The sequence below is a fragment of the Erpetoichthys calabaricus genome, chromosome 9, assembly GCF_900747795.2.
Source record: "Erpetoichthys calabaricus chromosome 9, fErpCal1.3, whole genome shotgun sequence".
NCBI classification, from domain to species: domain Eukaryota; kingdom Metazoa; phylum Chordata; class Cladistia; order Polypteriformes; family Polypteridae; genus Erpetoichthys; species Erpetoichthys calabaricus.
In genome coordinates this window covers 68099849-68114910 of record NC_041402.2, presented here as the reverse complement: position 1 = coordinate 68114910, position 15062 = coordinate 68099849, and the positions used below count along the sequence as shown (strand labels likewise).

Below are 15062 nucleotides of genomic sequence, written 5' to 3'. Positions count from 1 at the left end.
GAACTGTGCAGATAAACAGTAGAAGATTCACTAAGACAGGAGGATTAACTTAAATCAGTGAATTAGTATATCCTATGGTCAGGTCATCATTCATTCATTTTCTGAATTTATTTCTGCCAGTACGGGATCACCAAGGGCTGAATTCTATCTAGACTTCATCAAGTGCAGTCCTGCACAGGCTGCCTGTCCATCAGAAGGCATGAATGCACACACAAAAATGGTCCTTGTCTAAGTTGCTCACACAGAACGTTAGCCATCAGTCTGCCAAGCAAGCAGTGCGGAAATAAGGTCTGCTCAGCCTGATCGATCTCAGGACTTTACACCAGATACTCCACATGTCCCCGGGCCTGTCTCACACAGATTGAATGTGGACACCAACAATTTAATGAATTGAAAGAAATACAGAATTCAGAAACATCTGAAGTACATTCCCTGTATGTTAGGAATACATGAGTGCTCCTTACACACAGTTTCAATTGGGGAAAAATTGAATTGATTCATCTTGGTTAGACAGTCAGTTGTATAATTCCAAATAAGGGTGGGTTGCACATGCTGGTATTAAGAATGTGAAAACCGAGAAAAGTTATTCAAACCAGCATAGCTGATTAACCCCTAGCCATTTAAATTTTGCAATACATTATCAAATTGAGATTTTTAGGTTCCCCAGAGTACAATAGCTGCTACATTGAGGTATTCTTCCTCTTATTTGTAGCTCTTCCTGTGAAACAAAACTTTTTCAAGCTGATGTCAGATTTGTTCATAATTGTGTTTCCTGTCTTTCTGTTGAAGAACTTCTCCCATGTCACCTCCTAATCTGCATGTTCTCAATCTAAGAAGAATCCTCTCCCTAATTTTACCTCAAAACTCATACTGCACTATCCTCAATCAGTCTGTTAGTGCTTTTCTGGACTTTGTAAAATGGAGGCCAGAACTGCACACAGTGTTCTAGATGAAACCTCACAAGTGTGTTTTACTTTGCAAGAATAACATCACTCAACATCATAGTGCTATGTACAGTAACTGAGCCTTATTAGTCACCTCTATACGCTGTATAGATGTGGGCAATGATGAGCCCAACATGCCTGTTCATCAGGTTATACCTTCAAGTTTTAGATCCCCCCCCCCCCATTGTGTAATTATCTGTAATATTTTCATGGCATATATGTAAACTGTTATGTAAAGCATAAATTGTAATAAAGAGAAAAAAAACTTTAAGCAGACATAAAAATTAAAACATTCTGTTTATCTTGATAATTTTGAGTGTGCATTCTCTAGCATTCTTGATTGCAGGAACATAAATTATCAAATATTTTTTATTTTACAAAACAGTCCAGGGGCGGCACGGTGGCGCAGTGGGTAGCGCTGCTGCCTCGCAGTTGGGTGATCTGGGGACCTGGGTTCGCTTCCCGGGTCCTCCCTGCGTGGAGTTTGCATGTTCTCCCCGCGTCTGCGTGGGTTTCCTCCGGGTGCTCCGGTTTCCTCCCGCAGTCCAAAGACATGCAGGTTAGGTGGATTGGCGATTCTAAATTGGCCCTAGTGTGTGCTTGGTGTGTGGGTGTGTTTGTGTGTGTCTTGCGGTGGGTTGGCACCCTGCCCAGGATTGGTTCCTGCCTTGTGCCCTGTGTTGGCTGGGATTGGCTCCAGCAGACCCCCGTGACCCTGTGTTCAGATTCAGCGGGTTGGAAACTGGATGGATGGATGGATGAAAACAGTCCAGTATGGTATGGAGGAATATTTTCGACAAAATGAAATAAATACGCAAGTCAACAAAAGTATTGTAAAAAGTAACAATATAGAAAGAAAAAAAGCTTGAAATGTGAACATAAATAAATAAATGTGTCACAGAATGCTTTTTGTTGCTTATTTATTTATTTTGTCTGTAAGATTCCCATAAATGCAACGTAACATTCCCATAAACAGGTTCTAACAAGTTCTGTTTTTTGATTGGTGAATCGTCTGCAGAGTGGACGTACGTACTTGGCTTGACTTGTGAATCCTGTGGCTCATGCGCTTGACCAAAGTTGTTATTGTGCATCTCCATTACGAGTGCAAGAAAAAGTGGCCCAGAATTACTGTGCAAAGCAGCTACTTTAATTCTATAAACTCCAAACTCATCATTAGGAACTTGCATGTGGAATGTATGTGTTTGATGGCTGAAGGTTTAAGTCCAGTGTACTGACGATTCACCAATTAAAACACAACACCCACTAGAGCCCGCCCTCTCATCTCTGACGAGTGAAAGTGACAGTTTTAAATTTAAGCCTTATTTCATGTTGTGTTTGGAGGAATGTTATGGACAAAATTGAATAAATGAATAAGCACCAAAAATAACATTTTGTGACACATTTATTTACTCTCACATTTCATGTTAGTTTTCTTTATTTATTGTCAGTTTTCACTTTATTTATTTAAATTTGTACAAAATATTCCTCCATTTTATGGTAGCACAGTGGTTAGCACAGAGCTTAGAAACTTCAGTCAGCTCCATATCGTGACAAAATGCACAATGTACAGGTCAGGAAAAATAAAATTAAGTTGGTACATGCAGGAATGTGCCTTGGAAATTGATCAGAATCTCACACACGGTTGCCTTCTGCCTTGTACCTGACACCTTTGTCAGAGTGTTCAGCTCCCTGTGACACTGTGGTGGAAACAGCAGGTTTAAGAAGTGGAAGATTAAAGGGATACTAAACTGTTGAAATATTTTTTTGAAATACCACTTTTCTGGTAAGCACTGAGTCATAGAAAAAAATGTATTGCTGGCATATAATTTTGTTGCTTGTGCATTATAATGCAATGGTGGATACGTTAAATATAATATATGAATAAAGGAGGTTTTCTCATAAATTGGCTTTTTGCAAATGGTTCAGCTTATGAGACAACCTTCAGGCTATAGCCATTTTACTGTCTCCTCAATTGGAATTTTGGGATGAGGCAACACTAAATAGTATAACTCAGCTAACTAATGTTTTGTGTAATTTTTTGCATTATTTTGTTTTGTTAGAAAATGAATGCAGACAATTCAATGCATGCAGAAATTTACTGTTCATTTTATTTATTTTTATCTTAATACTTTATAATTAGATTTTACTGGATTTACTGTATACGTAAAACACCATAGCATTAGATGCACATGAATCATCAGTGTTACTGACTAGACTTAGGGTCATTTGTACTCTTATTTTTGGTGTTTTATAAACCCGTAACATAGACCAATTCATCATTAATCTTATATGGATATAGCGTAATAATCAAAACATCAGAATGTTTGATTAGAAAATGATACAAGCATTTTCCGTAAACAAATAGCAATAACTGATATTGCTTTGCAACCTGTTGGTTTCTAACTATGTTCCCTGGTTTACAGAGTTACTTTTTTCCATTATATGTGAGCAATAATCCCCTTTTCCAGGACTGGTCCAAGCCTGGTCCCTATGACCAGCCAGTAGTCAACACATTGCAGCGAAAGAAGGAGCCTGTGGACCGTCTACGAGATCCTGAAACAACTCCTCCCCAGCCTGGATATGCTGCATTACATCCAGAAGACCCGCAGCGACCCCGAATGACTCCAGCCACCATTGCTGCAAAGGTAAAGTGGCCTGCTATCATAAATGATGGAAAAACAATTGAAAAAGTTCTTCCAGGTACTAAAATGGAAATGTATTATTTAATTATTGCTAATAAATCCTAAGTGCAAATGAATTATTTAATTATTAGTAATGAATCCTGTTTTAAGTGGTTTATATCATAATACTTGTAATGCTGAATTTATTAAACATCATTAATCATAGATTATTTTCAGTCTATTTAATATAACTTACCTACAGAATACATGCAATATATGTGTAGAGGAATAGACATGATACTTAATATTCATTTACTGTAGCCCACTCCTTCCAGGTTATTTTCATTTTCTTGGAAAGGTTTTACAAGTGGTTGGCACAGTAACACCATGGCTCACACTGACATGGTAATGCATTTGTTAGTGGTGTTAACCTCAGAGGGCCAGTGGCCTACATTCAGCTTCTGGCCTGGTCAATGTCTGTAGAAGCTTTGCATATTTATCTCATGTTCACATGGGTTTTCAGATAGTCTGGTCATCAATCACACACAAATGATGTGCAAGTTGCAGTAATTGGGAGAATGTGAATGAATGTGTCCTGCAATGAAAGAACCTTGGTTGGTTCTTACCTTACTTCAAACACTATGTCAGGCCCCAGCATATTCTAACCTTCTAATGGATGAAGCGAGTATAGAAAATACAAGAATGGATGATGCATACAGAATTTAGTGGAATATTTAATTGACCATTTAAATGACATGTTTAGGTAACATTTGAATATTGGGTATTTTTGTAGTATGTTTTATTCATTAATCTAGAGTAACTTTCAGTTACAGTAAACACGTACCTGATAATAAATAATAATAATAATTCTTTACATTTATATAGAGCTTTTCTCACTACTTAAAGCACTTTACGTAGTGAATGGAGAGCCACTTCAACCACCACTAATGTGCAGCATCCATATGGATAATGCGATGGCAGCCAATTTGGCACCAGTACACTCACCACACTTTAGCTATGAGGTGGTGAAGGGGTAAGAGATAGTTAGCCAATCAGAGACTGAGAATGATTAGGGGGCCAGAACGATGAAGCTGTGGTGGACAATTTAGCCTGGACAACGGGATACACCCAACTCTTTACAAAGGATGCCCGGGGAACTTTAATGACCGCAAGGAGTCAAATCCTTAGTTTTACATTTCATCTGAAGGATGGCATCATTTTTCTAGCACAGTGTCCCCATCACTGCATTGGTACATTGGGGTTCACTTTCAGACCACAGTTTAGGCCCTCCCTGTTGGCCTCACCAGCACCTCTTCCAGCAGCAACCCAAGCTTTTCCTGGTTGGTCCCACATCCAAGACTGCTTAGCTTCAGGTGGATGACTTCTTCTGAAGTGGCTGCTGGAAAAGCAAGGCAAGTAAAATATGCCTAGGCAAGGATCACCTGCAGACCCCTGGTATTGCAAAATAAGAAATATACCAGTAGCTAGGACATTGGACGTTAAAGCTGCCTTTGATTCACTGTGACCCTGAGCAAGTCTATGCTCCAGTAGTAAATAAATGTGTTAAAGTTTGGTCAAATATGTCCTGATCTTGATAGTTGTCTTGTGCTTACCTGTCTGTAAGATATGAAGAAGCGCAATAAAAATGATCATAACTATAATTCCAATCATGTGCTCCATGAACATGGGAACTCTTGCACAGTAGTCTGTGATTTATTCTAAATTGTATTAATGTATATGTTACCGCTAAAGCTCGAAAGCCGTTAATGTGCACATTACCTAGCTAATCTGCAGATTAACTGATTTGCTCCGTTAACGTGCGGAATCAAGAGTTTTCCGCATTTTACCTAGGTAATGTGCACATCGTTAAAGTTCAAAAGTTTGTTTCTCTCATTTCCTTTCCCTACTCCTTCCCCCTCTCCCTCCAGTTTTAGTTTGGTTTCGCCAGTGTCTTGTTGTCGCCGGTTGTTTTTATTTCTCATAATTTGTGTCGGTTGCCAGTGTGTAACATAGCTAATTCTGTTTTCAAATTCATTTCTGCCTGTTAGCGTGTGAATTTGTGTCGTGATTTTTTTTAAAGCTGATAAATTTAACTCCTAGCATGCAAGCAAGCACCAAATTGGTGAGTAAAAAGAAGAAAAGATTCTTCGCAAACCTCTTTAGCGAAGATTCAAAATATAATAGTGTTTTAATGACAAAACGAAAGTATGATTCCATAATTGAAGATGTAAAGCGAATAAAAGTTTCCAAGAAGAAAGAATCATCTCGAGTTTATCGAATAATTCAAAGGTATGATGTGTTGACTGTACAAGGCTGTGAAAAAGTCATTGAGCCGTTGTCAGATGCGTGAGAAAGTGTGAAAAAGTTTGTCCATGCCGAAGAATTGTTTGACATATTGTATTCTACTCATTTGTCAATTGGCCACAGTGGAAGAGACCGAATGATCAAGCAATTAAATACACTTTATAAAAACATAACCCAAGCCCAAATAAAAATGTTTTTGGATTTATGCGAACCTTGTCAACAAAACCAAAAAAGTGCGAAAAAAGGGATTGTTGTAAAGCCGATTATTTCTTCGCATTTCAATAGCAGATGCCAGGTGGATCTCATCGATTACCAATCTCAACCAGATGGAAAGTTTAAGTTTCTTCTCGTATACCAAGACCACTTAACAAAATTTGTTGTATTGAAGCCGCTCACATCAAAACGGGCGGATGAAGTAGCCTATAACTTGCTTGATGTTTTTCTCCTTTTTGGCGCTCCAAGTATTTTGCATTCTGATAACGGACGCAAATTTTGTAATAAAATCTTAGAATGTGTAACACAGTTGTGGCCAGAAATCAAAATGGTTAATGGCAAACCTAGACACAGCCAAAGTCAAGGAAGTGTAGAACGAGCGAATCAAGACATTGAAAACATGCTCACTACTGTACTTGGATGGCTGATAACCAAACTAACAAGTGGAGTGAGGGCGTACGATTTGTACAATTCATGAAGAATCGTGGCTATCATTCTGCAATTAAAAGAAGTCCATACGAAGCCATGTTCGGTTGTCCCGCAAAAGTGGGAATGTCTTCTTCTATTATACCACAAAGTGTATTACATTCGATAAATACTGAAGAAGACCTTGAAAAATTAGAAGATTCACAAGAGACTGTGATTATGGGATCACAGTCAAATCTTATCAAGAGGACATTCTGTTATCCCCTGCTTCTACAGAATCACCTATAGAAATACAAGAATTTATCGATAGTATATTGATTGAGGATACAGTTATGAAGAATATTCAGTTACCCTGCACCTCCAAGGAATCACCTCTGCATGTTGAAGAAGTCATCACTGAGTTACCCTCAACTTCAGCAGAATCGCCGTCACAGTTTCGTACAGAGCCTGTAAAGAGAACTATACAAGACATGGTCTGTATTGTTTGCTCAAAAGCAGCATCAGGTGCTCACAAGTGTAAATCGTGTGATATGTTTGTTCACGTAATTTGTGGTGAAATAGATCCTAAAGAGGAAGGGTATGGTAAGAATGTATTGTGCAACATCTGTAAAAAGAATATGGATCAGAAAATACAGCGTGACGAAGCCAAGAAAGGTTTAGAAAAGCAAGCAAAGAAAATGTTAGCAGTTTCTAATGCAAAGCACCCAAATGTCGATGAAGGTGTCACTGTGAGAATTAAAGTTCCCGAAGTAGACAGAGCAAAAACTGATGCCCGCTCGATTTTAGCTGTGATTCTTAGTAAAACAGAGGATGGCTTTTATAAACTTGTTACTGAAACGGGTATTTTAAAACAATTGTATGCAAAATCTGAATTCAGTGTTTGGAAAGAGAGATTTTTAACGAAAGAAGATGTCCCTGCTGTAGAAATATCTTTACGTCAAACAGCAATAAAACAATCCCTTGGTACTGGGCAGGGTTTCAGAAAATGTGACTGCAAATCTAAATGTACCACAAATAGGTGTGCTTGTCGCAAAGACCAATTGCTATGTAATTCAAAGTGTCACCAATCTTTAGATTGCACTAATAAGTAAGCATAATTTTTTCATATGTTTTGCAAATTCATTTCCTTAATTGTAATAATATTTTAAACCGTTTGATTCTTTGTATTATAGTTTTTTAATTGATTGATGATTGATTCTATCAACTCATTTGTTGATTGTTTGATTGTATTGACTTGATTCTTTAGATATCGAAAAATAAATAAATAACATTGTTAATTTAAGCGTACAGAAACGTTGCTGTTGTTCCAGCAAAGATCTTATTTTCACTTTAACAAGTGCCTAGTAGGTAATGTGCAGATTATCTAGGTAATTTGCAGATTACGTAGGTAATTTGAGAAATGAAACAATTTTCGGCACTTTAACGGATCACCCTAGTTAATCTGCACATTACCTAGATAATCTGTAGAATAACTGATTTCTGCACTTTAGCGGTAACAGGATCTTTCTAATATCCTTTTACATTATTAGAAAGAGAGTGTAATTAGGTGGCTACAGAGGTGGAAGCCACAAACTAGGAGGTTGAAATATTACTTCTTGCTTTGCCACTTAACCTTCCTGCTTTATAGTGTTTGGCTGAAGGAACATGAATTAGCCATTAATTTATCCAGCAAATTTCTAACCCTCCTATCAAGTTAAGGTTGCAGGCCGTCACTGCCCTTCCTGTCAGCATTGGGTCAAAGAAGAAGTCAACAAAATTTACAGAGACACAACAACACTGAGATGTCCTGGAGTCTTGACCAGAGTTATATTCATCTTAAGTGCTTTGATGATATTCAATCTAACACAAGAAAAAAATCAGTATAGGATGACCATTAAAGGTGCTATATAAAGTAGAATCTTTAGTTGACTGATCTGAAGTTGCAGATTATAATTTTACCATTTTCTTGTCATGTGTTTTCCAGCATGGTGAAGAGGTTTCGCCAGCAGCCAGTGATCTTGCAATGGTTCTTACACGTGGGCTGAGCATGGAACACCAGAAAAGCAGTCGCGACTCCTTGCAATACTCTAGTGGCTACAGCACCCAGACTACAACACCCTCCTGCTCGGAGGATACTATTCCATCTCAAGGTAATTAGAATAGTGATATAGTGCTGGAGAGGTTAGAGCCAAAAGTTTAAAATATTAATCATGTATGCTTAACAGTTCAGTTTTTTTTGATGTGTCTGTTGGAATATGAGGGGTTTGCCAGTACTTACACATGTACTGTATATGCAAACAGCATCACTGAAGATGTCATTTTTAGAGGCAGTTGCACCATCTTCTCACAGGAAGTACACTGTCAGAAGTCCTAGCAAATGAAGAATTTGTGTACACGATGGAATTGTGTTACTTTTTGTTCTTTATAAATGAACTGCTTAGCATATTTCAGCATGATATGCTGTATAAAGCAAAGCACATGACATGCCAAAAAGTTAAAATCTGGTTTAATATCTGGTTGTGCTGTGAAGTGCTGTACCAGTACTAGTTAAAATGCTTCCTTTCAAAAACCTGCAGCATATCTTACAAGATTCTAAAACAACCAACTCTCCATAGGATGTAACAAAACTTGCAAGAGATCACATTTTCACCATCTTTATGTTTGTTTTTGATCAAATTATAACTATGAAAGTTCAGATTATCGAGCTAAGAATTATCCTTTAAGATTCAGAAGCAGAGCCTAAAGGCATGTCTTAAATAAAAGATGAGGGTTTATATTTCAAAGGCTGCTTTGCAGATAGAAGAAGAGGTACAAATAAATGTAAAGAAAGAGGTTCCTCTGGAGAACCTTTCAGTCCTGTTCCTTGTGCTTATGCTGACATTGTGTTTCCCTCTGTCTGCAGTGTCAGATTATGACTGCTACTCAGTGAATGGGGAAGTAGAGGGGGACGTTCAAAGTGAGTTTGACAAGTCCTCCACCATCCCACGCAATAGCAACATTGCGCAGAACTACCGACGCATGATTCAAACCAAGCGGCCAGCCAGCACTGCCGGCCTGCCCAGTGGAGCAGCAGCACAAGTGGGTCAGCCTGGAGCAGGAGGGGGAGGTGGGACCCCAGGTGTGGCTACCATCCGCCGCACCCCTTCTACCAAACCTTCAGTGAGGCGTACTTTGTCAAATGCTGGGCCTATACCCATTCGGCCACCAATAGTGCCTGTGAAAACTCCTACTGTGCCCGATTCACCAGGCTACACAGGCCCTCCAGCGAGAGTTGGGAGCGAGGAGTGCGTCTTCTACTCAGATGATACCTCTCCGAATGCTCTGGATTATGCCAAGGCTTCTCCGAAACGTCTCAGTTTGCCCAATACAGCCTGGGGTTCTAGTGCTGGTTTGGAAATGAGTGTGTATGCACAGCCACCACCACCTCTCCACATGGCCTCTGAAGAAGACCAGGCACTTGCAGCCAACCGCCACAAGCTAGTAGAGAAGATTGGTGAGCTGGTGGCCAGTGCTCAAGCTCTTGGGGATGGCCAGTTTCCTTTCCCAACACTCCCTGGAGAGGAGCACAGTGAAGACCCACTTATTCCACCTCCCGGGCCAACCCCATCGCAAGAACCTGTCCCCGGTGGGGATATGCTCGTGGCAATTCGCAGAGGTGTGCGGCTGAGGAAGACACTCACTAATGACAGGTCTGCCCCGCGGATTTTGTGATAAACTGTGGCCATCACTCAATTTACACTTCAGACTCCTTAGAGGACATAAGTAAATAAATGAAAATGAATAAATAAATAAATGAAAAAAAGGCTTGGGCCGCTATCTTTTAGCGTGTATGGACGCATGTTTTTCAAGTTCTGATTAATCCAACACCAGATGTTTGGACTTTTTAGCGAAGCACTGAGCTCCTGTGGGACCCTGTTTTATATATCAACCACTCCAAACCACTTCACTGACGCAACCCACCTTCAACGCATTTAGCCAGCTGCCAAGGAATAAAATGACGGAGGAGGATGTGAGCTGATGGACCTGGCTCACTCAAAAGCATTGCCATACTTGCCTTGACAACATAGTTTCTTTCTAGCATTTTGGACATCTCAATCCAATGACTTCATTTCATGGCGGCGCTTTCTCTTTTCCCTTTGTCTCTCTGTTTGTCTCGCTGTGCATCTGCCTGTCCAGCTGGTCGGTTTAAGAGTGTGGAATATATTTGCCTGTGCTATTAATATAACATTTGGCTTTACTTATTTATTACATAGCTTTAATTAAAACACACACCCCAAACTTCATCAAATTATGGTATAAATTAATTAATGTCATGTCATCATAGGTGCATTATACCATTTTATTAGTAAAATGAAGGCCATTAACAAAAACAGAATTTCAAAAATCAACTTGTTTGTTTTTTTTAGTAGCAGGTAATTTAAAATTATGCACTCTCAGGTTGTTTTTAATCATCCTAAATTTTAAGTGCAATAAAGTACTCTTCAGACAACATAATGTATTGACTGACCACTTGCTCACCATTTATGGTAAAAACATAAAAAGTCAATGCTGCAATGACAAAGTTCAGCAGAAAAATGCTAAACACTGCCCAGCTTAAAGAAAAGTTGCTTTGAGTGTTTTGCCATCTTCCTTGTGTTGTTTCCAACTATTCAGACTGAAGTCTTTAACTGTCCCTCAAGAGAAAATGCTTCAACTTGGATTGTTATTCATCTAGTAACCACTAGGTGGTAGCATAGTTTTAAGTTGTCGATGACTGCCACAGTACCATACAGTGCAAATAAAATAAATGCGAATAATTTGGAGAATATTTTCAAAAAATCATATTGTATTTAGAGTGTTTTGAGCCCAGCACGTTATACACGTTTTGACACGTTATATACGTTATACAGATGTAGGCATATTCTTGAAAAAGTAACTTATGGAACTGAAATCAGAAATGGTATGGGAATGAGACCCACCCATTTTCAGCTTCCGTTTGTTCTTGATAAGGTTTGCATTGCGATTGGAAGGGTGATATTGTTGTTATCGCATGAGGGGGATAAGAAGAAAACATTAAAGGGATGAAGCTTTAAAAGAAGGCTATGAAATGTAGATAGGGAATAGGGTAAGGTATGAGAAAGAAAAGGACATGGACTACATTTCATTTGGAATTGTGAATAGTCTGGCTGGAAAAAATAGAAGAGGCTACCTGTCAGTACAACACTTGCAGAATTCTACTGTATTTGTGACACCGTTTTTTAAAATTTAACATTTCCATTTTTAATTTTCAGAAAAAGAATTGGTGATTGGCAAAAAAATTAGTAAATAAAAAAATTCATAGTCAGGGGGAGCCTCAATAGTAAAAATGATAAGTTTAAAGAAGATCTGCTATTGAACAGTACAGTATATTAAAATTTTAAATACGGTTTTCACTGGTGGTTAGTCAGTGGCAAAGTAAATTGCAAAAATTGAAATATTTTTGGGAAAATAGTGTGATTAGTTTGGAAAACAAACTTATAGTTGAGGGATTTGTTTAAGGAATGTGTGTCCAGATATGCATACACTTTAAGAGAAGTGACCAGACGTTGGCCCCAGGTTTGAATATTCCATGGTTGTGGTGGTAAAGGTGACTGCGCTTTAACTAAATTCCACCCTGACCCAGGTAGCTCAGCTGTCTACTCTTCAGGAACGGTTGCTGCTATGATCTGTAGAAGTGCAATATTGTTTTTTGTCATTTTCAACACAGTTCAAATACTAGTAGTTTACTAGACCAAGCAGGCGAGACTTTAGTCCTGAGTGTGAGCAGTTACTGTAAGTGCCTTTGTCAGTGTCTGAAGACCAGGAGCTTGATCAGTAGTTTATTTGCTTATCCTTTCCATATACAGTATGATAGTAATGAGATGGTAATTATATTATTCAGTGTGTCCTGATGTTAATAACTTTTTAGGACTGTATATTAAAAATAAAACCATGACTAAAGTTTCTGGCCATATTGGCTTTAATTAATGTTTTGGGGTACCAGAATGATCTTTGAAAGAAAGCAGAAGGAAGGAAAGAAGCTCAGGGAAAATGGAAAAGGAGACCAAAATTACAAGAAATATTGTTTTTATGCACCCCAGCCGAAGTAACTCAAATAGAGTGATGCCAAATTTTTACTGAAGCACTTTTTATTCATTTGTCATTGATAAAAATTAGTTGTTAACTCGTAGATCAGTGACTGTTTTAGCAGTCTTCTGTCTGCCAGCTGGAACGAGAGGTTGACAGAAGGCAGAAGGTGGAAGATGTCTAGATACAGTGACATTTTTTAATGAATAATTACTGCCCACCCTAAGAGGTGATGGGTGGGTCTTATCATCTCGATTACGAGAGAGCAAAAAAAATCCGCATGTGGCAGAGTACGTGGAAAACCTTGGAAAACTGGATTTCCCATTGCCAAATCAAAAAAAAAAGAAAGGCAGCAAACAGCTGCATATAAATCAGGCATTGTAAGCCATTCTAATCAAATAAGATGGACACATTTTGTTGATGTGTCCGACAAAAAGTCATTTTACTAAAGCAATAGGAAAACCATTCAATACAACAAATTATGAGGCAATAGATTTTAAAGCTCACACTAAGGTATGTATTTATATGATATGAAATTTGACTTAGAAAAATGTTGAAATTTGTATGTGTGTATATATGGTTCATGTATATATGTAAATATAATTTATGTCCAATATGTATTATGTACACTGTATACTAATCATAAAATAATTTGTGAAGGAGGGAATAAGTGTGCCATTTCGATTTATCAGTCAGTCCAGTTCTGTTGTAAGAGTTGAGAGAAATGAAAGTAGAAATTTGGGGCTCTCCATGGCAGATATTTGTCTTGTAGCGTTGGGTGACGTGCAGTCAAGAGATTCTGGAGTCTGCAGGGATTCTGTCTGCCAAGGTCAGTGAATCTAGAGCAAGTGCTAGATGGGTTGGGCATGGGCTAGAACAGCACTGAGGGGGCCTGCCCCTGCTAGTCAACCTAGTTGACGTGAACAGGGTTTTCGTTGGCAATTTGTAAATCGTAGCTGGTAGTGGGTATTAACCATTTTGGTTAACCCTCAAGAAATCAGCATGACAACAGAGGCATTGAAACAAACTAGAACCGCTCGGAGGCGAGGCCAAAAAAGGCGAAGAGATTCTAAAGAAGTCCTGCCTGTGTATGTAATCATATGTAATACCTCCATGCAACACAAGGAAAATGGAAGAAGACCTTTTGCTATTTGAGTTATCTTCATGGCTTGGGTAAATCATTGACAGCAGCATTAATACTAAATGTAGACAGATGGCATGTATCCTCTCACACTTTTAGTGCTGGTAAACCATAATAGAACAGACAAGTCATTAACTCTGTGTTCTGCTCTATTCAGATGTTCACAATGTTCTTAAATGGCAGGATGCAGATGTTAGTAGACAACCTTAGGTGAATGTGATCAAAATGATGAGGGGGGAATGCGGACATTGAGAGTGCTGGAAGACAGCCTTTTGTAAAATTTCTGTGATGGTGGCACTGGCTGAACGTCCCCCCCACCACCAGCTGTTGGCAGAATCTCATCAGTAGTTTTAACGTAAAGCACAGGTCATAACCTTGTATATAAAGGAAATGAACACTAATTGTATAAGTCGCATTGCAGCAGTGTTTGACACTAATATTGTCTAGAAATAATGGCAAAAGTCAAGTCTGGTGAAGGCTCTCAAAAGTGTGTTTTAGCTGAAGTCTGCTCATTACTACAGTGAGATATTTCCATGTTTATTTTTCCTCATTCGATATTTGTTAAAGAGGCAATTTTTGGAGAAACAGTTCAAGGAAACACTAATGCAGAGGTTCTGTAATCAAAAGATTCATTTACTAAGTTCTTTTTTTAATCTGACACAGTTTTATTTCTTTCTTTATTTTGTTTAATATTTATATGCCTATATATATATATACTGTATATATATACATATATATATATATATATATATATATACATGAGTCATGACCAAATATAAGGCAATACTTAGTACAACTGTCTCAATTTCATTCAAACTTAGAACTGAGTGCTGCTTAGGGAAGGAAAGCTCTGTGAATTTCTTCCTTGCTGGAAAACTAAAAGCCTGATAATATGTTTGTTTATTTGTTAACTCATTTTTCAAACTAATTAAGAACTCCAAACTCTGTGTTTTCACGATATTCATCTGCATTTCTCTCTACATTTGAGCGTTAAATCAGCACCAACCTTCACACAGCTGTTGACAACAGAGAATGTCACCAAAGCTAAAAATGTGTTATAAGAAATTTTTGTAATGAATTTTTTTGAAGGGGTCTCCATTTTAAATTAATATTTACTTAATTAAAAAATACCCATAGTATTATAAATGATTTCATCTGGAAGTAAAAAGATCCCCTAAATAACCCTAGCCTACATTTGTGCGGTAGCATGCTGTGCTTCACAAGTGGCAGCCATAGGCTACTTGTTTTCCTTGCAGATTTATTTTCTTTGTTTCTTTAAATTCTGTTTATTTTTTGTGTTTTTTTTTTTTATTGTTTGGTTGACATGTTCTTTTAGGCTGCTGGGATAAA

General features: G+C 38.2%; 1 protein-coding gene across 7 annotated transcripts in view; it reads left to right on the top strand.

Annotated features, from left to right (window-relative positions):
* Positions 1 to 14422, top strand: part of mtss1lb (MTSS I-BAR domain containing 2b) — a 265560-nt gene extending 251138 nt beyond the window's left edge. For all 7 annotated transcript variants that reach the window (XM_028809688.2, XM_051931520.1, XM_028809683.2 and 4 more), the window contains 3 exons: positions 3413 to 3589; positions 8472 to 8637; positions 9390 to 14422. In XM_028809688.2, coding sequence (XP_028665521.1) covers positions 3413 to 3589; positions 8472 to 8637; positions 9390 to 10198 — 1152 coding nt within the window. In that variant the 3' untranslated portion in view covers positions 10199 to 14422. The remainder of the gene's footprint in view (positions 1 to 3412; positions 3590 to 8471; positions 8638 to 9389) is intronic.
* The last annotated feature ends 640 nt before the right edge of the window (positions 14423 to 15062 follow it).